General features: G+C 39.5%; 1 protein-coding gene across 1 annotated transcript; it reads left to right on the top strand.

Annotated features, from left to right (window-relative positions):
* The first annotated feature begins 603 nt into the window (after positions 1-603).
* On the top strand, positions 604-26,393 carry rars1 (arginyl-tRNA synthetase 1). The gene is made up of 15 exons (XM_034140225.1): positions 604-744; positions 2,322-2,456; positions 3,095-3,286; positions 3,925-4,033; positions 4,530-4,627; positions 5,078-5,199; positions 5,789-5,909; positions 6,343-6,472; positions 7,067-7,171; positions 7,672-7,850; positions 8,961-9,070; positions 13,153-13,258; positions 20,591-20,763; positions 23,298-23,545; positions 26,019-26,393. The coding sequence occupies exons 1-15, from the start codon at positions 700-702 to the stop codon at positions 26,126-26,128; spliced, it is 1,983 nt and encodes a 660-aa protein (XP_033996116.1). The 5' UTR covers positions 604-699; the 3' UTR covers positions 26,129-26,393.
* The last annotated feature ends 243 nt before the right edge of the window (positions 26,394-26,636 follow it).

Here is a 26,636-nt window from a genome sequence, read left to right as displayed (position 1 = left end):
AGTTAGAAAATGTACTCAACAGCTTCAGGAATAATTTGTCATTTTGTTTATCAGGTAAATTCCTATTCAACCCATTTGTCTATACATGATTTTCACTGGAAAGAAAGGGAACAAGTGTGTTCTGAAAAGTAGCTAAATCTATCTGATAAATCGGAAGTGAAACAGGTTTATTGCCAAGTAGGTTTACACATACGAATAATTTCCTTTGGTGTACATGGTGCATACATGAACACAGCTAAAGAAGATAACATAGCACCATAAAAAAATAAAAAACTTTAAAAACACGATTATACATTAAGATATAGACAATTATTTACATGAAATCTGGATATGCTAAAAAACGACGTACAGTATTGGAAAGTGCTCAAAATAATAAAATATATGAGGAAAGCTGTGTAGATACTAAAATCAGGTACTTTAACTTTCAATTGTGTTTTTATTACAGTTTTTTTAGTAAATATAGTTACATTCTACCACTGAGCAGTAGTTATTGTTCATTAAACTGATAGTGCTGTATATACAGGTTACAGAAGGGGGCGCTGTCCTCCTTATACCATGGTATGCGACCCGCTAGTAAAACCGAAGACGAAGACATACCGGAAGTACGCTTGTCAACTTCTTCCTTCTCTAGCAGTTGTTTCATCAGCCACGAGTGTCTATCCAGCCGACAGGAGAGTTTCTCTGAAGTGTTTCAGAAAGATGGGAGACTCTGTAAACGAGTACACAACCCGACTGCAACAGCAGGTAAGAGACGTTACCTGTAAATGTAAAAAATATCAGTGTTTTACCATTATTTATTATGTTTTTGTATTACCCTACTGCTGCATTGAGGTTGCATTTTACTGCTGTAGATGTTTAGGTTTGTGCTAATTTGAACTTCTTTAAATACTGACAGGCATCTACAGTAATGCATCATGTTCTATAAGATCAGCCTATTTGTATCTATAAAAACAATAACAGCCCTGTGATTATCTGTGTGACAATTCATATTCCCTCTAATCAAAGAGGATTTTTATAAAACACATTACATTATTTAGCCTAGAAAAGTTGGAGAATTCTCTTAACATCTTATGGAATAAGGTGTCATTTAGTTTATCAGGTAAATTCACATTCAACACATTTTAACATACATTAGCTAGCCTAGCAGGCTAAATGCCAGGTAGCATCACACCGGCCAAACGTCATTATACACACTTTAGATTTAATGTTGCCTTTCAGAACAAATTACTTCAAAACTTTTCAAAACATAGAATGTCTACAGAGTAAGTTGTCACCACTCTCAAATTCGGCTTACACCAAACACCATGTATTTAAATGTCAGGTAGCTACACCACCAAACGTCAATAAACAAACTTACAATTGAATGTTGTCTAGCAATTTGATAAAAGTAACTAATTTCCTGTGTGAAATAAACAATGTATCCCGGGTAAGTGTTTGCTAATCTCAGATTCGGCTAAGAAACCTTGTACCAAATACCTATTGTTTTGGTACAATTGAAGAAATAGTGTCTCCCTGTCATTTTTTAGGTCAACCCATTTTTCAGTGACACATCAGCAAGTAGCTCAATGACAGTGGTGTAATGTATTGAAGTACCTTAATTTAAGTATTGTACTTAAGTATGTTCTGGGGTACTTAACTTGAGTATTTTTCATTTGACTTACTATACCTCTACTCCACTATATTTTATATGCCAATATTGTACTACATTTATCTGACAGAATTAGTTACTAGTGACTTTAAAGATTCCGATTATACGCTAACTTAAAATATGAATAAGTAGTAGTACATACAGTAATTAAATGAGCCGAAATAATGAGATAATTAATAATTAAATGAGATTGATGAAATGAACCTTTACCATCTGTGATGAACACATTAATGCATCAATAATCATTATCCAGTGATTTCATATATTATTCTGAATTGAGCTCCAACGAACTATAAGTACTTTGATTTTCGTTCCTTCGAGTATATTTTGATGCCGATACTTTTGTACTTTGACTTAAGTAAGATTTGAAATGCATGACTTTGACCTGTAACTGATTTACTGTAGTAGTTCTACCTTTTACTTAAGTACAATATAGCAATGATTGTTGTCACAGTACAATTACAGCTGTTGTAAAAGCAGTGATTCACTTGATGAAGTCTCTGATAGGATAAATTGTTGATCTGATTCAAAAATAGGTTTTTACTTGTTACTCTATTGCAGTCAGCTTGCAAGTAAGAACCTCAGCTGAGTAGATGCTGCTCAGGGAGATCGTAACGTTTTAAGGATTTAGTTCGTTTTACGGAAATGTACATCTGTATGTTTTGTTTTTCAGGAGCAGGAGATCAAGAGTCTATCTGCAGAGGTTGAGGGTCTAAAAAACCCACAGAACCTTAGTCCATCTCCCCGCCTGGAACAGCTGCGGGATGAAAACGCCAAACTGAAGTACCGCCTGAACGTCCTGAAGAGGGTGAGTACACAGAATACACATAAAACAATACTCAACAAATGTTCACACACAAACTGGGACATTTCAGGATTTTATTTGAATTTAACTTATTCAAATATCATAATATTTTTGCTATCTTAGAGCAATATGGATCTCAGTTACACAACGTTCAGAGTCAAGCATGTCAACAAACATTTCCTCCTTTTTAATCACATTACCACGGTGTTCAGAATTGAGATGAAGCTGCTTATCATATCATTAGCAAAAGAAAAACAAATAGATTTTCTTTAAATTTAAGTACTGTCAAAATCCTGCAATGTATTGTGTTGGACTGCAGGGTTTACTGTGCTTTTATGCTCTCCACCTTTGCAGCACGATTGTAAAATTACACTACTAGTGACTGAAATATTCGATTTTTCAATTAAAAATACCTCTGAGGTGGCTGCAGCACAGAACACCAAACGGATGCTGTAGAAAGAGTCAGACAAAAATAACTGTTTTTTTAGTCTTCTCAAGAACCACACATTAAAATACATAAATCTTAAAAAGAGAAGAGATGATTAATGCCAGACTTAGCTATTAGCTTATTTCCATCTGCAGGTAAAATGATTTGTGTCTAATCCTTATATTAATGAGGCCGATGTGCTGTGTGTGCTCAGAGCCTGCAGGAGGAGAGGACGGTTCACTGCGGTAAATCCATGACCAACATCCTCCACCGGCTGGAGGAGATCTTCTGCGAGGCCATCCGTGATGCCTACCCCGAGCTGGAAGACCCCCCCCTGTCCGTGGCCTCCAGCCAGCAGCCCAGGTTTGGAGAGTACCAGTGCAACAGCGCCATGGCCATCGCCCAGGTCTGTGGAGCACAGAAAATGACTCTGTGACGGCATTTTAATTAAAGTTTCTGTGAGCGTACAGATCCAGAAATGTAATTAAAGTTCCTCATTTTAGATTCCCTTAAACACTTTTTGAATTTCCTTGACTGCTCAATTCCTGAGCTTGCACTATTTTTATAGTTATGTCTTAATATATACATTTATGTTGCATGGTTGAAGGACCCTCTGACTTAAGCTTTTCATTTCATATCTACACTGTAGCTATGCATATGACAATAAAGCCTTTGGAACAACAAATAAAGCGTTGGAGAATAAAAGGATAACTTTCAAAGATTGTTGAATTAGGTCTAAGGCTCTTATTCTTTTTATCGACCTATTTTTACGAGATTTAAGTTGTTTAGGAGCCTGATAATAGTTGGAGGCCTTTCATTCATGCTGAACCATTTCTTATTGTTCTGTGGAGAGAAACAAGCTGAATCAGTACAACCACTGCAGGTTTAATCATCTGTGAAAATCCAATACATCTCATTTTGTAATTACACTCAGAAAAAGTTTCTTTCTGTCATGAAAGTTGTGAAATCGGTTGTTTTTGTAAGTTATTTACTTTTAGTTAATTAAACACATTTTAAGCCAAACTGTCTTGTGTGGTGTTCCAGATTCTGAAGGCAAAGGGAGTGAAGACCAACCCCAGGGAAATTGCACAAAAGATCGTCCAGAACCTTTCCGACAACGAAGTCATCCTCAAAACTGAGATCGCCGGACCAGGTACAAAACATCTGACTCTTCTTTCAGAAATATTTTCATTCATTGAAATAGAAACTACAATTAAAACAATATTCGGTCAGTGTAGGCCACAATAAGTTCTATAATCATACGTCAAACAGTTCAGCTCTGAGAAATGTCAATTGTATTTTGCAAATAATGTTGAAAGATTTGTTTTTTTGTGGATTTTCATAATGTTATGATGCATTGAAGATACCATGAATCCACCATCAATATCATTGAATCAGAATTCCTTTATTTGTCCCTCAACTGGGAAAGGTACTTTACCACAGCAGAAGTATAGTTCAGATGAAGTAAAGAGCATAGACTTACATATTTCTAAAATGAACAAGTACACATTATTAATGATAAAAAACACAATAAGTAAAACACTAAAATTAGGTAAGTACACCATGGTAAAACACTTAGTAAAAGATCTATCTATTAAATACATCAAAATCACTCTCATCCTCCCTTCTGATGTCTTTTTTGTGTTCAGGGTTCATCAACGTCTATCTGAAGAGGCCGTTTGTGTCCAAACTGATGAGCAACCTGCTGATCAACGGCGTGCAGCCCCCCCCACTGTCCAAGAAGAGGGTAAGTCACACTCCCTCGTGTTGCGTGAAAACTGCTTCAGATTCATTTATATCAAGAGAATTAAAGTCATGCTCGTAACTAACTATAAATCACCAAAGTACTGTTTGTGTAATCTCAGCCACTATTTGCCACAGATCTTTACATGTAAACTATTCATTTAATGGCCTCTGCTGCCCTGATAGATAGATCCAATAACATGGAGCATAGATCTCGGAACAGATGCTATGTAAAGTTAGTGATGTTATCCTCTGAGTTTATTTAAAATCTAGTTTTTCTGCCACATACTTTACTGTGTAGGTTTGCAGAGCTGCTCCTCTTAGCCACATATTTTGGTTTGAGAATAGAAACAAAGACAATTTTATTTCTTCTAAACTAGATATTTTAAGGTTTTCTGTCTCACAGGTTTGTGTTTATGAGGTATCGTTTAATCTGTGTGTGTTTGTTGTTTAGGTGGTGGTGGATTTCTCCTCCCCAAACATCGCCAAAGAGATGCACGTGGGCCACCTGCGCTCCACCATCATCGGGGAAAGCATGAGTCGGCTGTTTGAGTTTCTGGGCTACGATGTTCTCAGGTGAGTTCAGTCGCTGTTAACAAAACCTCCTGCATGCGAAACACCATCACACACCACTAACCTCACTGTACTATAGTCATAGAAATATTTCAAAGTCTACAGCCTCATTATTATCTCTATAAAGCTCTTTGACTCCAGAAAACTAAATTGTTGCACGGATACAAAATTGAGACATATTTTATTTTTCCAAAAAAAGGAAAAGTCATGCTGTGGCATAAATCAGTCCTCTGTATGGTGGCCATTTAGGACATTTCAGATTCAGCTTGCTTTAAGTCAAATTCTAATGTTACTATAGTGATATTGATTTGTCTGTCATGCCAAGACTGACAATCATAAATACTCAGTCATTTTCATAGGAATCTGATCAGTTTTTATGATAATTTTTCCTGTATCAACTTGTAATAAGTATATTTTCAGCATAATTCCCTGAATATTCATACCCAATATCTTGACAATGTGGCCAATCATTTCCCTGTCTTACTCCAGACCAAAGTTTTGTCAGTTGTCGGTCTCGCTTGCAGAAGAGTAAAAAGTCATGATTAGTGTCAGTTGTGGACTTTAGTTTGGACACTGCTTTGTCCACTCTCAGGCTGAACCATGTGGGAGACTGGGGGACTCAGTTTGGGATGCTGATCGCCCACCTGCAGGATCAATTCCCAGACTACCTCACCTCCTGCCCGCCCATCGGAGACCTGCAGGCCTTCTACAAAGTCAGTAACTCTCCATCTGTTTCTGCCTATCTGTTTTCCACTGCTGTCTCAATCCTCAGGGCACTTTGGAAAATGTTGGCAAATAATCTGAAAGGACACACAACAAAGCACAACATCATATTTGGTTTAAAAGTAGTCCAGCTGGAGAAAAGAATGGGCTTAAAATAATGAATTTAAGGTGTTGTTGTTAAGGATATGTCTGATGCAGGAATATTCTATGGATGCGTCTGCAGTGCAGCAGTTCTATGTGTATGTTTTTTTTTATGTGTATATTTGTATAAACAGAGAACATTATGTTTCTTCATTTCTCTCCACACCTCATTTACTTCTTATATCATCTTACCACCCTACTCTTTGGTCTCTCATGTCTCTCTCTCTTCTCGGAGCCCACCTCCTCCCCCCTCTCATGTATTTCTCCCCTCCCCTCACTCAGGAGTCGAAGAAGCGCTTTGACGAGGAGGAGGACTTTAAGAAGCGAGCGTACAAGTGTGTCGTCAGACTGCAGAGCAAAGAGCCCGAGTTCATTAAAGCCTGGAACCTCATCTGTGATGTTTCCAGGAAAGGTACACTGCGTATTAATGAACCTGTTTATGAGGCTGTAACGTTAAGGGACAAATCCTCACTTAAAAAACAGTGCAGTGCAGCTCCTGAGCTGTTTTGAATTCATAAGGACTAAATGAAAACTCTGCACTAAGACCTGCTTACACTAGGCTTTGTTATTCTGCAACAACGGTTCTGATGATGGTCTGCCATGTCACTTTAACCTAGCTTTTGCGTAGAGTATTGGGACAGCATTCTCTCCTTTCCTTTGGAACTGTGGAGTGTTCCCTATGCCAATGGAGGAAAGAAAAGAAGCACTGTTCCACCTTTCTTTAGCATGTATAGATTCAACCAGCTGTCATCATAATCAAAATGCTCCCATTTTAAACAATTAATACAAATACTTCTGGGTAATGTAGTCCATCTGTAATGAATACACCGGAGAGATACAATATGTTCGTTACATTGGAATAAAAATACACATTAAATGAACTTGCAATTGTTTATGTTTCAATAACATTTGTTTGTTTGTGTTCATTCAGTTCTACGTATTCTTAAGCTTTGTTTATTATTTGCTCCTTAAAAGGATTCTAAGATGGTGGTTGTGTGTGTTTCAGAGTTTCAGAAGGTTTACAACTGCCTGGACATTACGCTCATCGAGAGAGGAGAGTCGTACTACCAGGAAATGATGACCAAGGTGGTGAAGGAGTTTGACGAGAGAGGTCAGTGTGCGGCAGAGGACGTTTCTCAGTCAGAAACATGTTTGATCCACTGTGCTTTTCTTGGTCTCAGTTTGAACGTTTCCCTCTATGGACTTTGGTTATTGAAGGCTTCTAATCTTTTTGCGCCAATAATACTAAATATAAAGTCATTGACACTCATTATTTGAAAATGTAGGCTGTAACACCCTTTTGTGACCACCAGGGGGCAATGCTAACTCATAAATGTCTTGCGCATTTTTATAAAGTCCTTATGTAGTTTTTTTCTTTTTAATGTTGTCTAATCCCCTATTTGTATCTGAGTTCCCTCTTTATCTGCATTTCTTCACTTCACCCATTATCTCCCCTTTCTCTTCGTTCCCCTCTAATCAAACTTTCTCTCTCATAATCCCTGTTTTCCTATTACTCGCTTTAATCCCACTCTCTCCCCCTCCCCTGTACACCCTCTCCCTTTAAACATCCTTCCTTCCTTTTATTTCTGTTTCTTCTTTTTCCTTCCTTAGGCCTGAGCGAGATGGACGAGGGCCGTAAGATTGTCTTTGTCCCGGGTCAGCCCATCCCCCTCACCATCGTCAAATCTGACGGCGGGTACACCTACGACACATCGGACCTCGCAGCCCTGCGCCAGCGGCTCTTCGACGAGAAGGCGGACATGATCATCTACGTCACAGACAGCGGACAGGTGGGTGGGGAGGGCAGACGGAGGGAATGAGTGTATAAATACAGAAGCTTGACAAAGAAACCTAGAACTAAAAAGGTAAACTAAGGGGGGGGATAAAAAAACACCAAAAGTTACAATCTTAAAATGTCTAATTAGGAGCAAAGGGACTTTTAGTTTCACAGCAATTTAAGTCCTGTCACTCCTGAACAATAAGTTTGTTCTGCACCACTTCAAGAAGCAGAAACTTTCGTTCTTCAGGGCAGAGGGTTAGCTCATTGGAAATAAAACTGTCTTCTTCTTTTGTTGTCTGTTGCACCATATCCAAAAAACAGTAATTACAAAGCAACCTGTCAGAAATGATACCACGGTGAAATGATCTTAAATGTGTTGAAAAAATAAGGAACGTGTGTACGCAGACACGTGTGTCCTGTGTCTGTGGCATGAGGTTTTCGCTCTCCTCTGAAAAACAAATTCTTAACTTAAATGCTTTGGTTTTGTACAAACTGTGATGCCGGCTTGAGGATAAATCCTACTGACTTCAGTGATGACTTTCTTCCTATGACTAACCCCGTCATGAAGTGGTCATTTCGAGTAAAACTATTTAAGAATGATCTCTCCTGGATTTCCATATACATTTGGTTCAGAAGTTCCTGGCTCTTATTAACATGTGTTCTTTTTTTATTTAGCACCATCATCAGGTTTCATTTGTCAATAGCAAAACACTCGCAAACCAAAGACATTCTTTAACCTTAGGTGTACTTTCTGTTTATTGCTTGATAACAAATGTTAGCATGCTCACACACTAAGCTAAAATGGTGAACATTGTTAACAGTATACTGGCTTATATATGCTGAAAGCTGTGTAAATATAACCACAGAGAGCATGACTGTATTCTAATAAAGTAATCAAAGGTGTCTTAAAAGTAACTTCATCAGGTTACAAAATGACTTGGTCTGAGGAATCATACACGGTTCTGTTTGTTTGTTTCTGTTTTTGCTGTGCAGTGCAGCCGCTCAGGATTAGTTTTCCAGTCAGCAGTGACATGGAGGAAGTTCTTCTCTTTTTCTGGAAACTATAACATGACATTTATGCATATATGTCACTGACTTTTGTGTTTGTTTTGTCCCTTAGGGCACACACTTCCAGGTGGTGTTTGCTGCGGCTCAGCTGATTGGCTGGTACGACCCTCAGGTGACCCGGGTGGAGCACGCAGGCTTTGGAGTGGTGCTGGGGGAGGACAAGTGAGTTTAAAACACACGGAGTGACACCAGACACAGAGCAGGCAGTCACAGCCGTTACGCTAAGCTAAGCTAAATGTCTTCATCCTGGCTTTGAAATCAACCAGCAGCTCAGTAGCTTACTCTGTTGGTGTACGCATTTTTCACCATTCTTTTGCGGACAGCCTTTCCCCTTCTTTGCTGATATTCGACATGGAGCTCAGATTTTTAGAATTGTTGTCTGTGTTCAGTGGAGACAGCAATTCAAATTGCGCTTGTTTACGACTTCATACTATGTGAGCAATGACAAAAGTAGTATACTAAAGTGGCTTTTTATACATTTTCTGCAAGAAATCAAATATATATGCTGCATATTTCCTACATTTTCTTAAAAAATGTCTCCTTATGAAGTTTAAGGACATATGCTTTTAGATGAATCCACAAATCAGTCAGTAGAAACTGGTTCCATTAATCATGTGACTGTTAGACATTACAACTCTTAAAATCAAAAGAAGAAGCATATGTCATATATAGATAAATAATATATGCCTCAACAGACGGCATAATCCTTTTTACAAAGTGATAAAACAATAAAGCCCGGGAGCTTTTCTCCATGGTACAGACAGTGTTGACACTGAGTGCGTTGAAGGTCTGAGAGTCGCTGCTGCATGCAAACCAATAACGGTTTAACACGGATCCAAATCACCGTCATCAGAGCAGCAACAAAGAGCAGAACACTGAGGCTCCTCCATCGCAGCATCACTATAATCATCTGGATGTCCTTCGCTGTATCTTTATCACCACTGCTCCATGTTTTTACTGCATTTACTGTCATGCATAAAAAAGGTATTTTACTACATGACTGCATTACCAAATAAACAGGAAGATATACAGATGCTGCTACACAGACAGTACAGTCAGTGTATGAAGAGGTAAGGATGCAAAATCACTCGGCATGTGAGGTATGAGGGGGCTGAGAAGTTCTGCAGTAGGTGGATGACGGTAATTCAAGTTGGACGGTTACAACTTAAGCTCGCATTAGAAAGATGCTTTTTATTTTAAACTCAGAAAAAAGATTAACACATAAAACAGGCTTATCTTAAGTTGAAGATATGCTAAGAAGAAAGAATGCGTCCAACAACAACAACCACGTGTTTTCTAACCTATATTACATTTAAAACTGACACTTATTGGCCTTAGGTTTCCATCAGTTACCATCACATTTTAACATACACTAAATAGAGACAGGAAACCGCATAAAATGGATCCCAAATGAATACATATTGAATGCTTTTTGCATTAGGGATAACTAAATATTGCTGTTACTACAACATTGCCAACAAATGTGCTAATTGGTTCACTTGAAAAATAACCAGCTGAAACAAAAATGTGAGGCTACTTTATTAATAACTATCTTAATTACTCAAAGTAAAGGATGAGTAATATGGTTTACCGTGCTAAAAACACTTTTAAAAGCAAGTGTTTGGCTCTGTATGGTAATAGTAGATCAAGTTTCAGTCATTATGATACAAACACTAAGCCCACTCACAGTTATTCAGAAGGAGGAAACACTGGTTGAAATGAATGTTTGTTAAGCAAAGCTGGCCAGCTTCCTCCAACACAGATTCAACAGATGAGTCAATTAGATTCAACAATGCCAGCTGAAAAAATGACTTGTGTCGGGGTTGGAATATGAGATTTGAGGCTTTTAAATGCAGAAACTTTCAAAATCAGAAAAATGAAGAATGAAAAGGGTAAATATGCTACAGTAGTATCAGTCAGAAATTATAGAACCACACAGTTGAAAGTTGAACTATTAATCTTCTTCTAAATGTCTTTGTCTGTAATAAACGCAAATAACAATGTATGAAAGGAAACATCTAATTGTGTTTCATTTCAATGGTTAGAGTTCACATTCCTGAATCCCAGCAGTTACCTTGTTGATCAAAATGTTATCACAATTAATATAAATGATGGACTAATGTATGAAAGTAGGACACAAGTTGATATAAACTGGTAGTAAACTAAAAAAACACTGAGCATGTTTGACCAGAGCATATTTGTCCGTCCCAAGCATTTGAACTTTACATCCCCTGGCTTTTATTTATTCCCTTTTATTGTAAGCACGGATGACTGTGTGGCCAATAGGTGAGCGCGCACTATCATTTGAACACTTCCTGTCACGCTGTTGTTTTTTCCTAATCAATCGTCCGGAGCAGGAGTGCCAGCTCCGGGCGGGGGGTTGATGTTCCTCTTCGCAGAGGCCATAACTAAGTGCTACTAAACGCCCCACAGTAACATGAGGGGGCGTAAATTGGCCCCACAATGTCTCCGCTACTCCAAACCCCATTAGACATTTATCATGCTGCTTTCATAATTGCTCATCCAGACAATCAGGGCTTAAAGCAGCCGCGGGGGGAGTTGTTATAGCTGCAAGTAAACAGGGTGAACAAAAAGGGGGTGGTAATTAAATGTTTGGCTCATGTTCTGCTTGCAATGCTCATAGGATTTGGTTGATTGTACAAAATGTATCGCCCCAAGTTGTCAGCAAGCAACTCATAATTATTGCCGGCAGAAAGTCAAAACTCAGTATCTGGAAAGTTCTGTGTGTGTGTGTGTGTGTGTGTGTGTGGGGGGGGTTGTTAATATGTCAGAAAAACTCACTGCACTGCCTCATATTCTTTTACTTTGTCTGAAGGTTTTGGGATTTATGTGGATTCTTGACTTAAAGGATTATCAGTCAGCTCTCATTTAACTTTTTCGCAAACAAATAATCACATTTTATCATTTGTTTGTCATAATCATTTGTCTCAGGGGGCTTCACAGTGGGTACAGCTTTTCCTTTAGACCAGGGGTCGGCAACCTTTTTGATATGAAGTGCCATTTAAAAAAAAAAAAAAAAAAATTGTTATCAGCGTGCCAACGATCGAGAATTATCAACGGGGGGGGGGGGGGGGGGTGTTGAGGAGCTTGACGCTCGTGAACTATCAACAGGAGGGCAGGGGGTCCTCGCTGCGGGGAAGCAGTGTGTGTACCTGTCAGCACAACTTACATGATGCCGAATTTAACAAACACATTTAAATAATTGGTTTAAACGGCATAATAATAAGGACGATCGTCCGTTCTGTGATTCTCCAGAACACACATGTTATGATATTAGGGTCATGCAGAGTGAGATGAGATCGCTGTCCCTTTAAGAGAGAGAGAGAGGGGTGTGGCGTGTGCATGTGTGTGTGTGTGGATGGTAGAGCGAGAGTGAGCGAGCGAGCGCGTGTATGTTTCTGGAAGTGAAACGAGGCAGCAGAAAAACAGAGGTCTGTGATGTATTTTGTGAAACAGAAGAACAGCTAAATAAATGCAACGACCTCTCAAGAAGAGCTCGCCTCTCTCCAGTCATTTAAGCTAAAGTGGGTTATTGAACCTGAAGCTTGTTGCTTCTGCCCTCCTCGACTACGGTCTGGGAGCCGAAAGGAAAGTTCAACACACAGATGGCCAGTCCGCCCCTTTGTAGCATATTATTTCAATGAGAGATGAGCAGATCGCCACTGGGCTTTCAACTACAGACACAGCCACGCAAAAACTGCGACATTTGTAAAGCTCCTTATGGGTACTGCAATTTGTGAAGTGCTTTCCTCCGTGGTGAAACGATCAGCCCTGCACCACGGAGGAAAGCGGCAGAAAGTCACCTGGAGTTAAACAGAGCGGGGCTGCGTTGCGTGCATGGCTTCCTTCTGCAGGTAACGGGGAGACGCGCTCTGGCGGCGGTCTCGTTCAGGATCCGGAAATACAATTTAAATATTTTGCACACTTATTCCACTTATTCCTAGTGTGCCACTGGTTACGGTGCCGCGTGCCTTTAGAATCCCAACAATAAACAAGGAAAAAAGGGGAGAAACCTCAGGGATAGCAACGATGCCCCTGAGTCTGAGTGAACATGCATTTAGGCGACAATAAAGCAGACGGATAAAGCGAAAGATAAGTAGCAGAAGAGAGGTAAAATATGAGAAGTGAACGTCCCCCAGCATCTAACTATAGTTGTAGGCTAGTTCAAGGTCAGCCTGAGCCAGCCCTAACTGTAAGCTCTTTCTCCTTGATTTGTTTCCCAGGAAAAAGTTTAAGACCCGGTCTGGAGACACGGTGAGGCTGATGGACCTGCTGGACGAGGGACTGAAGAGGTGCATGGACAAGCTGAAGGAGAAGGAGAGAGAAAAGGTGAGAACGCCGTCATGTCTTTAACAACAAGTGCTGCTGCATAGAGTTCCCATTGGAAACAAAATGGAGAGAGATTTCTGTAAAATCATTACTTCCAAACAAATATTTGGAAGGTTATATAAAGAACGCCTCCATCAAGATGTGGTTTTATAGTTGTTTAAAATGTAGAATATTTTAATTAAAACAAGTTGTGTCAATAGCGCAAGAATATAAATTAATATTAAGAAAACCTACGCTTACCACAAATAATTTCTCACAGATTTAGGCCTGCATATTCCAATAGAAAATAAAATCAGAGAAAAACGTTGTTATCAAACCAAAATACACAAAGGCCTCGCTAGCTCAAAACTTTTAAATGTTTTATTATGTGTCCTGCTGCCGACTTGAAATCAAGCGCTGCTTTAATTCTGTTCTGGTGCTGACTCGGTCATGACCGGTGAGATTTAAATTTGCCAGACTTCAACAGATTCTTCCAGTTAAAGTTTGGTAAATACAGGCTAACAGGAACAATGCCGCTGATGGAGGAAATTAGGGAGAAGATACACCTTCTATCGCTTTCACTGTTATTTTAATATCTGGCTTTGTGTCATGTCTCACCTCTGATTTACAAGATAAGTGTTTTGTTTGGCAGCATTTCACGTCGAGGATATGAATCCCATAGCCTACACTTTCACTTTTGAACATCATAAAAAAAAAGTTGCTGTCTGCTGTAAGACACCGTCACTGTCTCATAAACTGGAAGGGAAAGGTGACATTAACAAAGGGCAAAGACATTACACGTAATTTAATTTTACCTTTTAGTGGTGTCTAGCCATCCAGAGAGCTTTGGTTTTATTTGTCCCGGTTTTTAGGATATTACTGTCTGACATTTCTGCCGCCATCCCATTTAGTGGAGGTGAATCTCACTTGTGACGCTCACAGAATCATGAAACCATTTCTTCCCATTTTCTTCGTCATTTGATTTGAGATAATCCATATAAGAACTACTTTATAATTAGAAAATGTTCCGACTAACTGGAGAAATTGAAAGGTAATTCTTGACCTTATAATTAGGTTGTAGTTTGACAAATGATTCATAACATAAGGTCTGTGTACTATATTTCTTTGGAACTTTTCCCCACTTTTCAGCAATCAAGCAAACTATCTGTGAATGAAGACTAAAAGCTCTGAAAAAAGCTATTAAGTGAACAATTATTTCAAATGTTTTTGTCAAACAGGGGCATTGTTTCTGGAAAGATTACTTTTCTCAATTATTATTATTATGGTATACTTGTGGGCAGCTCACATTGCATATCATTCCTCCTTTACTGAAGTCATCTCAAATAGCTGGAAATCTGTATAAAATAAACCAACTTTTGGGGTGAAGTGACCCCTGAGCGAGGGTCAGACAGAAACACAAGGTTAAAGATAAGATAAGGAATCCAGGAAAAGTGGTATATGTTGGTATGGTAGCTGTGGGTAGCAGAGCCTTAAGGTGGAAATACATCAAATGTCTGAAACATGCCAGCGTCGCCACAGAATCGTCCATCCTTTTCATCCTCCCTCACTTTGACCTCCATCTCTTTTCAAACAGAGAGCATCGGACTGATAAACAATTGCATGGCTGTTCATTGAACTAAAGTGCTTCTCATACCACATCACTGCAAGGCAACCAGTAGGATTCCAGCTTGGACCTGTGTTGCATTTTAAGAATTGAATTGGGGAGGGATGAACCCCTCTTTAATGGTCACACATGCAGAGCACACAGCACACACAGTGACATGTGTTCTCTGCATTTAACCCATCCTAGTACCAGGAGTCTAGTACTAGGAACACTTGTCTCTACAAAAAAAAGCCTTTTCTAATAGAACTAAAAAGAAGACTGTGGCTCCTGTAAAAACATCTAATGCATATATTTATCTTCTTCAGATTTAAATTCAAGATGTTTTCCTAATTATGCTCTGAATCGTATCACCTGGGGGCTGAGTCAGGTCAGCTAAAGCCTTAAAAGCGCTCTCATTATCTTGCTGACCCTGACTCATAACTAAAAGAAGAATCTGACCCTTTATTCATTCACTTGGGGGAATTCAGTCTTTTATTCTGTTGTATATTTTTCACTGTTATTTCCTACATAGTTCAAATACACACATGCACGGGACCACATTAGGTCTGAATACAGATATACACAAACACATACCAGTGTTGGCTACCTGTCCACACGTTTTAATTTGATGGGTCTCATTGGGACTTGAACCAGCAACTAGGGCTGCTCAATTAATCGTATTTTAATCGCAATTTCGATTGTAGCTTGCAACGATTATGAAAACAACATAATCGAAATAAAACGATTATTTATTTTATTTTCTATTGGTTTTTCAGTTGAATTATACATAAAGTTCAGGGTAATCAACTGTTAAAAACTTACTGTTCAAATTTTTTTTTTCAATAAATGGATGTTTTCAAAGTAAATGGATAATCGTTTTTAATAATCGTGATATCAATTATTGACCCAAATAATCGAGATTATGACTTTTGCCATAATCAAGCAGCCCTACCAGCAACCCTTCACTTCCCAAGCCAAGTCCCTTCAGACAGAGCTTCTGCCGCCCCCTAGTGGTGACAATATGCTTTAAAACACACTTGACACCTGTTATGTTGGGAGCTATGGTTGGGAGTGGTAAGAGGTTGAATAGATGTTGTACTGAGTCAGAGTAAAGTTTGTTTTCCTGCTTGACACAACTCTTGTAAAGTTGGTCTGTTGAAGATTAAAAAACATTAAACGGAGAAGAATAACACCATTTTTGGACTTCAATTATTCAGTTTTAAAGCAGGGATTTAATTGTTTTCATATCGTATCTGTCAGTCCAATTCATTTTGGCAAATATTATATGATTTGTCAATCAATGTGGTATAGATGTTCATATGGATTTTAGTAAGCCGTCCAGTGAGCAGCTCATTATATTTTCCAGTTTCTGAGGATGCTCATTTTACAGTAATGATCATCTGACTCTCCATGTATCCTTCTCGTGCTCGTGCTCACCCTGCACCAAGAGATTTCAACTCTGGATCTTTCCGATCACATCAATAGACCGCTGCATCTCTGATGTAAAAAAAAAATGCCACCAGAACTTATTTCCTTCTGATCTGCTGAGCTCTGAGGACAAGCCGACTCTGATTGGTCTCTCTTGAACATCTTTTTTTGGACTGATGGAGGAACACACACTCACGATTTTTCTTCATCGTTTCATCATGCTGCTCTTTTCTACCTGAGTCTTGTGTGGGCTTTAACCTCCTCATGTCCGCAGCCACACACATGCTATTTCTGTCTTGTTTGATTTCTGACTAAAAGATAAAAACTGACGGACTGGAAATTGATTATACTCGGCGGTGATAAAAAAACCTCATCAGCTGAAAGCATGAAATGATCACACCTCATTAAAATGACACTAGGACCATAGGAAGATCTGTTTTTGGTTTAATCCATGATGAGATAATGAGATGTCACTCCAGTTCAGAGTATGTGTTGCCGATGGTTGCTCTAAGTCACAAAGTACAATTTAAGAAAATACAATTAAATATTTTGAGCTCAATGCTAACATTAGCATGCTGACATGTAGGCTTGTGCAACATCCAAATTCCAGTAAGCGCAACATTTTGTAAAGGCAACATGTGTTAAAAATATCATATATTAGTTATTTTGTAGCTGCGTAACAAACGGTATTCTACAGACTTAATGAAATATCTTTGTTTTGTACAGATCTTCCTAAAGTATCACACCATGATCATCTAAAATATATTTGCCAACGATAATAGTCATAATGTTTAAAATAATGATAATTCCCTCTCCATGTCGCAATTCCTGTCGCACCGGCAATATCAGTCAAAGTCATCACAATTAGTTAATGTTCCCAAATGGTGCAGCCCTAATGGTTACATTTGCTAATTGGGAATAAACCTGCAGATGATGGGAATGTCGTTAGTATTGCAGGAAGTTTGTCATAAATCAAAGTATTAACCAGATTATGCCACTTGATGGAAAGTCAGGGATCTCAAAAGTCATTCTAATAAATCTTGCGAAAACATGGATGATACTGCAACTTTAATACCACATTTTAAAGCAATCCATCCAGTATTTCTAGAGGTTTCAGGCCGGAACAAAGGCAAACCAACATTGCCGACCATTCCGTAGTATTCGCATATCTGGAATACATACAAAGACACAAATTAGCCCTACATAACTCCATAAATCGTACATTAGATAGTATTAATGTGATTTAATGAACGTACCATTGCTGTTCTTTGGGCGTGATAACGGTCATCATCCTCAGCTATCCTACGGCGAAACATGTCCATAGCGTGTGCTTTTTCGTGGTCCAATCCTTTTGTTAAGGCTTCTTAACCGCCTTCGCCTCCGACTCAGCATTTCTATTGCATTTGAATGGTCGATCTGTATTTTTATTTGTGGCTGAGTTATTGGCTTAAATAACTCAGTTACGAAGCTGTATAACACGACCACCAAAACGTCAACTCCATACCGTGTCTGAGGTCGGAAGGTAAACAGAAGCATACAGCGGAAGCGGAAGTTTTTTTTCTTCTTCTTCTCTCGGTTTTTTGGCGAATTGCAACTTTAAGGTGCATACCGCCACCTACTGTACTCGCCGTGAAGTTGTTTGCGGCCTGCCAGTAAACCCAAAGCAGAAGAAGAATAAGTGACGTCAGCGGTTCATTTGCCTAATCCACCCCCAGGAACTCATTTTGGTGTGAACGCGATATGCTTTAGTTCATCAGAACTAAAAGAACTCTCATGAACTAAAGTTCTCATGAACTACTGTGGGAAAAGTACTTGGTGTGAACGTGCCTCATGAAGCCTTGCAGCTGCTATTTTTCTTCCTTGAGTTCAAGCTTTTGCTGCGGAGGTGTTTCCACTGAACTTCCTTGAAGCCTGATGTTGTTTGTTCCCTCTGACATTTAGCTCATGAAACCATCAAAGACCATTTGTTGTGTCTGAGATTTCTCCACCATCACCATCTCTGTAGCTTTTCTTCCATGGAAGGCTTGAGAAGTGTGCGTTGTGTTTTCTGTCGCTAACAGATCACCCAAACTCAGCTGCCGGTATCTCCCTGCTGCAACACACGTTTTCATCACCGCAGCTCAACCTGACCGTGTTACAAAGAAGTGTATGTTCAGGAATGTGAAGTTGTATTTGTTTACCTCAGATTGATCCAGCTCCTCTTGATTCAACCTAGAAAGTAACACACTTCATTCATCCCGAGGCAATCGTTGGCCGCTGTTTTTCCCTTTACTTCACACAGAGAATCCTGACAGCTTCTGCTAATTTGAGTGTATGCACCTTCTGATGTTGAAGGGTTTGTATCGGAAACTTGCAGAGGGGGAACAAATGAGGCTGAAAAAACAACAGAACCTGCCCCGGTTAAGTATTATCTGGAGTACTCGGTGCAGTGTAAACAGTGGGTGACTTCCAGTTGAACTACAATGATTTGAATGCTGAGAAGGTTCTGGTGCCAGCGCAGTCTCCCTGCAGGCCCTTCTGGCCCGGTGCTGTGCTGTATGTCTGGGTCGGTGCCCACGTCTACCATCTGCTAACCCTGCCTCATTAAAACACACCGAACACACATGAACCTCTTACTCTGCGGATACCATTAGTTTGTCTTAGTCGCACCTCTGTTCTACTGTCTTCAATTATTTATTCTGTGATTTGTTTTTCTATATTGTTTCATCCTGTTATGTAGAGTGTTGTCTTAAACATCCCTGCCCTCTTGTGTAGTCCTGTCGCCTGAACTCTTTGATCCTATCATATCCCTAATCCAATCATTGTCTAACTGATTAATGGACTATCACAAAGGATCTGCATCCAGCTTCTGAAAGATCAGGATTTTCTGCTTTTATATTTGACACAAAATATAATTTCTTTAGGTTTTTGGACTTTTTGTGGGCATTACAAATAATTTGAAGGCCTCAATTTGGTGTCTGGGATCAAATATCGAGAAAATAATCACTATATTTAGCTAAAATGACCATAAACATTAGTTGAAATTATACAATTATTTCATTATTGTTTAACTGAGTGGATCCCAAACTTCTTTGGTCATGCCCCAAGTGTTCCTCCTCTACCGTTCTCAATGTTAACAGTACTGGAGAAATGCACAAGAGGCTCAGTTTAATTATTGAAAGGACATGTTTCTTAATTTTGATGCTTTTCATTAGTTTCTGATGTGCATATAGAAAAAGTGAATTTGTTGACTAAAGTGTTTTGAGTGCACTCCTGCTAAATTGACAGTGAAAGACGGATTCTTCCCATTTTGGATTTGACTGATTTTGATTGATCAAGCTGTCCAGAGGATCCATTTACTGTACAAGACATCAAACGGAGAAAAACACACTTTATATGAGAAGCTGAAAGCAAAAGAGTGATTGGCATTTTTGCTTGATGAGGTCTACAAAGATTCATTCTGAAGAAATTCTACCTAAACCAACTATTCCTTTATACACTATAGCAAGTATCGTGCAGGTTGCAAAGCCTTACGTCTTCTTCCTCTGAGCTCCATTGTTGTCCAAAAACGATTAAAAACCCATCAATGAGCCGCACTGTTTCACTGGACAGCATGTTCCTTCATTTCCATAAACACACACACACACACACACACACACACACACAAAACACAAAACACGGTTTGTTTTTGACGAAATCCTACATATACTGTCTTGCTGCCCGAAATGCTCACTGAAGCACCAAATGCGTATTAATCAGTTGCAGACAAACGTCCCAGCAAATAGACTATTTCCATCCATTTGCATAATTTCCTAAAATGACACTATACATTTGTCTCACATCGTGTTTTTTTCTATTATTTCATGTCATGTTTCCTCTGTTCCTGTCACGTTAGCTGCTTAGCTGTTCTGTCTCTTCCCGTCGTGTTTATTCAAATTCTTTAAAAATAATAATACATTACGTCCTGTCCCTTTAATTATATGTGCGGTCTGTTTGACGGAAAGTTTTTGTTTTCCACTTGAATCACCATCATAAAACTTTCTTCCTCACTCTTTTCTCTCCCTGTGGTATCAGACGCACAGATTCAGGGGGAAGGCGATGACTTAATAAGTCAATTTAATCTTTCCCTGAGGTTACTAAATTACATTCTTCATCATTTGGATTAAATTCAACTCACCGGTTTTACTATTGGCAGCATAAGGTGACGCAGCGCCTGCAGTAATTACTAGATGATAAAAATCACAGAGTTATCAGAATATTTAATGCCTTAAAGATTATTGTGTGAGGGACTATGGGGGGGGTTGTAGATGAAACTTGACTGAGCTGAAATTGTCTTCCTGAAGGTGCTGACCCCCGAGGAGCTGACCAAAGCCCAGAGGTCTGTGGCTTTCGGCTGCATCAAATACGCCGACCTGTCCCACAACCGCAGTAACGACTACGTGTTCGCCTTCGACAAGATGCTGGACGACCGGGGCAACACGGCCGCCTACCTGCTCTACGCCTTCACCCGCATCAGGTCAGGGGTCACTCCAACAACCACTTTATGAATGATAGTGGTGCAGAAGTTTATATACTGACATCTTGAAACGTTCGGCTTCTCCACTGAACATGTTTTGCCTAGCTGAAGAGCAATTCTGATTTAACCTTGGACGTAAACACAACATAGCAGGAGCTGAATTGAACTGTATGATCTGGTGTATGGGTTTGTCTTACAGAGCATTAGATGTTTACTCTAGCCACTAATGCATCAGGGTTATATACAGCAGCTATTCTCAACCAGCCCTCTATCTGGCTGCGGGAATATCGACATTACATGAGGCTTTTTTTCCCGAAGCGACTTCAATACACTGACAAATGCTTAAATTGAAGACTATAATAATAAAACGGTACTTATCTATATGTTAACGTGCAAAGAAGTTCAGATAAATAAAGAATTGTCAATTTTTGTATTAACTACTTCAAGGACTAAAATCACAAACAGTTTTTTGCAAAGTCGGTTTCCACAAAGAGGGAAGTTGCTATAGTGTAGCGGGGCAAACATAAACAAAGTAATAGGTATTAAGAAGTAAGAAACAATTATAGAACAAATATGATAACAAATTCACAAACTATTCAAAAATAAGAAGGAATGCTTACAAAACATATTACTACAGACAAGTAAGAACAATAAGAATATGACCATTTACTTTTAAGTTAAATCAAATGTGTCGGACATATGACCCTAAGTACATCCATTCAGATTCATCATTTATCTTGGTCCTTACAGGCTTTCTTGTTTAACTGAAAGTGGGGCTTTTAAAAAGGAATGAGCCTTAAGTTTAGTTAAAAGATGTGACTGAGGCTTGGTTGGGGTACACACGGTGATGAGTTGGTTCAAATATGAGGATGCAGAAGAAAGAGGACAGTGTTCAGGCTGTCTATGCAGTAAGCTAGCTCAACTACTGAAAGTATGTTGAAAGTAAAAAGGAGTTCTTCTCCCTCCTCTGCTTCCTCCTCTTCCTCGTTAGAGACCCTCCTGCAGCACCGGTACACTTTCATTATCAGATCAGCCTCTCGTGGGAGCTTGTGGCAAAGGATTAGTATTTGGGGTCTTTCCAATCAGCAAGACCCCATTTCTCCCTGGCCCTTATCCCTGCATCGAGTGGCCGTGTCCCGGCTGCAGAGGGCCCCCGCCCCCCCCCCGAGGTGTGAGACTCAGGGTGGCACGGAGCCCGGCTGAGATTGATCTGCTCTTTTTTCAGCAGTTTTCGCCTGAGAGGATTCGATTTTCCTGCGTTTAGTCAATAGAGCACTCGCTGGTGGCAGCTGCCCCCACGCTGCGGGTGTTCAAGTGTCAGAGAAAAGTCAGGAAAACACACAACCACACACGGAGCTCCGCTCAACTGGGAGCGCGCTAATGGAAACAATGAGGAGCAGAGCGGCAGCCACATGCTCCGAGGCTATGCTGAATATATTTTAGAAGACGGTACAGGTGCAAGCATTTATTTCAGTTATCGATTATCTTGTTCTTCCAATTCAATCTTTAGAAAAATAATGGAAAAATAACAAAATGGACACTGCAGCTGTTAAAAGTAATATAATAATAATAAGCTTTATTTGTATAACAATTTTCATGCAACAGGTGCAGCTCAAAGTGCTTCAACAACGCACACTTTAAAACACAACCAGAGTTTTAGAAGCAGCAAAAACCAATAACACTTTAAGACACACAGCAGTATAATGTATATTAATAAAAAATAAAACACAATGACATCTCGGTAAAATAAAGGAAGGCAAAGTCAATAAATAGGATAAAATATAAATACCTATTAAATAAATAATGAAAATAAAACCCATTAATAATACACTCAGTGTTTCCCACAGATCTGAATAATATACTTTGGCGGCCGTTAATATACCTGGGCGGCCCGCCCAAGTATAGTCTGTGTGGGAAACCCTGACACTTGTAATAGTTAATAAGATTAATAAAGGTCAAATGAATAAAACACCAACTTAAAAGGGAATCTATAAATAACTAAATAAATAACTAAAGCAATATAAAAATAACCACATATTAAAAGACCATTTCAAAGTGGGGTGTCGCTCATTAAAAAAAGGTTTTGTGTCTATAGCTGTGTTGAGTTAAAAAGAAGTTTCCCTAAAATAACTGTTTAAACCCAAGAAGATGAATTTTCTGCCGTGTAATGTACAGCGTTAAAGCAAAAGTGGCATAGCGGGGAAAAAACTCAAGCAATGATAAAAAAGAAAAGCAGAAATTAGTTTTGAAGTAAAGATGAATAAGTACACAACCATGGCAAAAAATGTTTTAGCAGCCTTTTAAAAGAACTAAGTGACAGAAATAACATATTAAAGTATTCAGGCCAAATACAAATAAAACTGTTGGGACTTTCTTTAATTGCATGTTTATGTATTATTAAATTACTTTTTTCCATTTCTTCACCAGCCTGAAACTACCAATAATTATAAAAAAAGCCAAAAGCAGCAAATAGCCTATCTTGTAACATGTCTGCTAATGTGACATGTTCTTCTTTTGCTATTGATTTCCTTCAGGTCCATCGTCCGCCTGGCTAACATCGACGAGGCGGCGCTGAAGAAGGCCGCGGAGACCACCGAGGTTCTGGTGGAGCACGAGGCGGAGTGGGAGCTGGGGAAGGTCATCCTCCGTTTCCCAGAGATCCTGCAGAAGATCCTGGACAGCCTGATGCTGCACACGCTCTGCGACTACCTGTACGAGCTCGCCACCACCTTCACCGACTTCTACGACAGCTGCTACTGCGTGGAGAAGGACCGACAGACAGGTAACTGACATCAAGGTCAAAAGTGCAAAAGGAGAACCAAAGAGCAGGAAATGTTCTGCTGGAGGGGGAACTCAGGCAATTAAAATGAGGTTTCACCGTGAGAGGCTTTCCACTAAACGCCATCTGAACACTGTTAGCACTCCTCTCGTTCCCGTTAGCATTCTGTCCCTGCGGTGCGCTGAAGTGCTACAACTTCAGCTTAGGAGCTGCTTAATTATGCAAATGATCCATTAGCGCTACGGGAGTAACGTCTGCTGTAGGTTATTTCCCATTATTTAGCTTTGTTAGAAAGCATATAGAAAGTGAATAGAGACTCAGATCATGAGCCTGACTGCACTCAGTTTCAGTTGTTGGCTTAACGAACTGCTCATGTAGACCTCTTTCAAAGGGTGTATGGAGAAACAAGTCCTCAACATGGCAAAGAAAACTAGAAAAGATCAACATTAGTTTTACCTTCCTCACTTTAGTTGAAGTCTCTCATGATCAAAACACCACTATTCTTTTTTTTTTTTTCAAAGATTATATTCTAATCCAGCAGATATATCAAGTTTAAAATGTTTTATTCATAATTATTTACTTCCAAATATATTTCTTAAAGGTGGGGTAGGTAAGTTTGAGAAACCGGCTCGAGATACACTTTTTGTTATATTCCATGGAATGCTCTTAACATCCTGATAGCAATGAATATCTTAAAGTGGACCTATCATGCTATATTTGAATAATATAGTGTAGGACCATACCTATATAAGGCATATTTATACTTTTTTTTTTTTTTTTAATACCAAACAGATCATGCATTTTAGCCATGCCTCATTTTGCTCAATTTGACATTTTTTAGCTCTGTTTTTGCAAGGGCTGATTCTGTGAGAACAGCACCATCTAGAGGCCTGGCATATGTACTACAGCGTCTCCAGCGCTTTCGAACGGCAATGGCCGTGGCTGTCTCCTCCTGATTGGTGGAGTTGGCCCAATAGCCGTAGCGCCACTGTCCTGACGTCAGGACAGTGTTCAAATCTGGATCAGTTTTTATCAGATCCGTTGCAGTCCCTTTTTTAGAGATTTGGGTATGGAGGAAAATAGAGAGGGTTGTGTTTTCTGACACTTGGTGAGTTCCCTGGAACACCGGGGACACATATTCATGTATAAAAGACGTACAAAAGTGCATTTTGGATGATAGGTCCCCTTTAAGTGCTTTGACAAAAAATCCATAAAAAAATGTCATCTGTGGAAGCCGTAGTACTGTAAAAAGCACGACCAATCATTTTAGCCGGCCCGGCTAAAATAACTGGATGGCCTACCTGCCTGTCAGCCTTCCATCCATCATTGGTCATGTGCGCGTTCGTGTGTGTTGGAGGAGGGGCTCTGTAAGGAAGTGGCAGATCTTTCCGGTTGTGTATTTTCAAGTTCTAGCGATCTCGAGCTGGTTTCTCCAATTTACCTACCCCACCTTTAAGAGTTTTTTCACATAACCAAGACTGTAGAGGTAAACAAAATCAGCCACGTCTAATTATTATTATGTACACAAGGGGACCCCCGGTTTATTCTCTATTTTCTATTTAGGGATAGTTTTAACGCTATAACATTTGAATTCCACTAAGGCCAGGAGACCAACCACTATTTAGTAGAGCTACTTTAAGACTTATGATGGATAAAGCCCTTATCCAGAAAATAAAAACTGAAAAATATATATATTCTTTGAATCACCGACTAAACGCAGAAGCAGACTACAACTACTATATATAGCAATATAGCAATATAGCAACTACTATGTCCTTTAAGGTTTCCCAAAAAGTAAGGACGCAAGCGGTTGGGTTATAGCCTCTCTTATCTTTTTATAAAAGCTCTCTCTCCTCGGCTCGCCCTCAGCGTCAGCAGCCCTCGGTCCTCACTCTGTATACTTGGATGCGTCTGCTTGTTTGTGAAAATTACCGACTCATTTAGCTGTCTGTCAAAGATCATCGACGCGCCCGCCCCTTAAACAGCCTGTCTATTTAATTCACCCTCCGCTGCTCATTACACACTTAATTTCTATTGGATTTCTGATCCGCGTAGCCATTTGTCCTGATGGGGTGGACAGTCATGGGTGTTGCGTGTGTTGATGCAGATGTCCGGGTCATCGACTTTCGTTTAATGTTGTGGTGTGTGCTGCAGCTGTGCGATTAAAAGTGACCTCTGACCTTTTGCTGTTTGTTCTTATCTCTCTGTGCTTCACCTCTGACTCTCTCTCCATTCCTCAATCGGCCTGGCTTCTCAGTTTCTGTTTAGTTTCTCTCTTCCTCTTTTTTTGATCTCCTTCACCTCATCTTTGTGTCTTGTTTTGCTCTTTTCAAGACAAGGACATTTTTTTTAGCACATTTAGCAGTTCAAAGTTCTTTAAAAAGAAAACATTCAAAGTAAGAAGTAATTCAAACTGTAAAATAATTTTTTTGTAGTGTTTATAATTTATCTGTGAAATCTCTGTTTGTGTCTGCAGGTAAGGTGGTGAAGGTCAACATGTCGAGGATTCTGCTCTGTGAAGCCACGGCGGCCATCATGGCCAAATGCTTCGACATCCTGGGAATCAACCCCGTCGCGAGGATGTGATGACCCCACCGGCCCTTCATCTCTCCTTCTGTGGCTTTCTGCATCCATTCATCAGAAACCAGAGCAGAAAGGCAGGAGAAGTGATGACGACCAACAGTAATCATTCTCGTTCACACGCCAAACTCACTGGACTTAAAATAAATAAATATCCACAAAGGTATTATATCCAGGCAGGGAGACAAAAAAAAAACCTGTGTTGATTCCATCATGAACATCTCATGTGAAGGATCCTGTTTTTATTAAAGAAACTGTCATGAAACCAAAATATCACCCAGTCTGTGTCAATTATTTTCAAATGGTCTTACTCTAGTGTTACTGTTAAACTATTGTCATGCAAAAGTACAGACTCAACTATCAGGAATATTAGATAAAAAGGTGACCCGAGTCAAAAAGTCATGGTTAAGTCAAATCTATTCTCTGTCATAGGGCTCTTTTTTTCTCAGGAGTGACAGAATCCTCTCTGCCTTAGGAGCGAGGCATTACAAATGCTCACTCCCTTAGAGGGCAC

This window comes from Trematomus bernacchii, unplaced genomic scaffold (genome assembly GCF_902827165.1).
Source record: "Trematomus bernacchii unplaced genomic scaffold, fTreBer1.1, whole genome shotgun sequence".
In the NCBI taxonomy this organism is placed as follows: domain Eukaryota; kingdom Metazoa; phylum Chordata; class Actinopteri; order Perciformes; family Nototheniidae; genus Trematomus; species Trematomus bernacchii.
The sequence above is the reverse complement of the archived record's forward strand: the minus strand, read 5'-3'. Positions and strand labels throughout refer to the sequence as shown.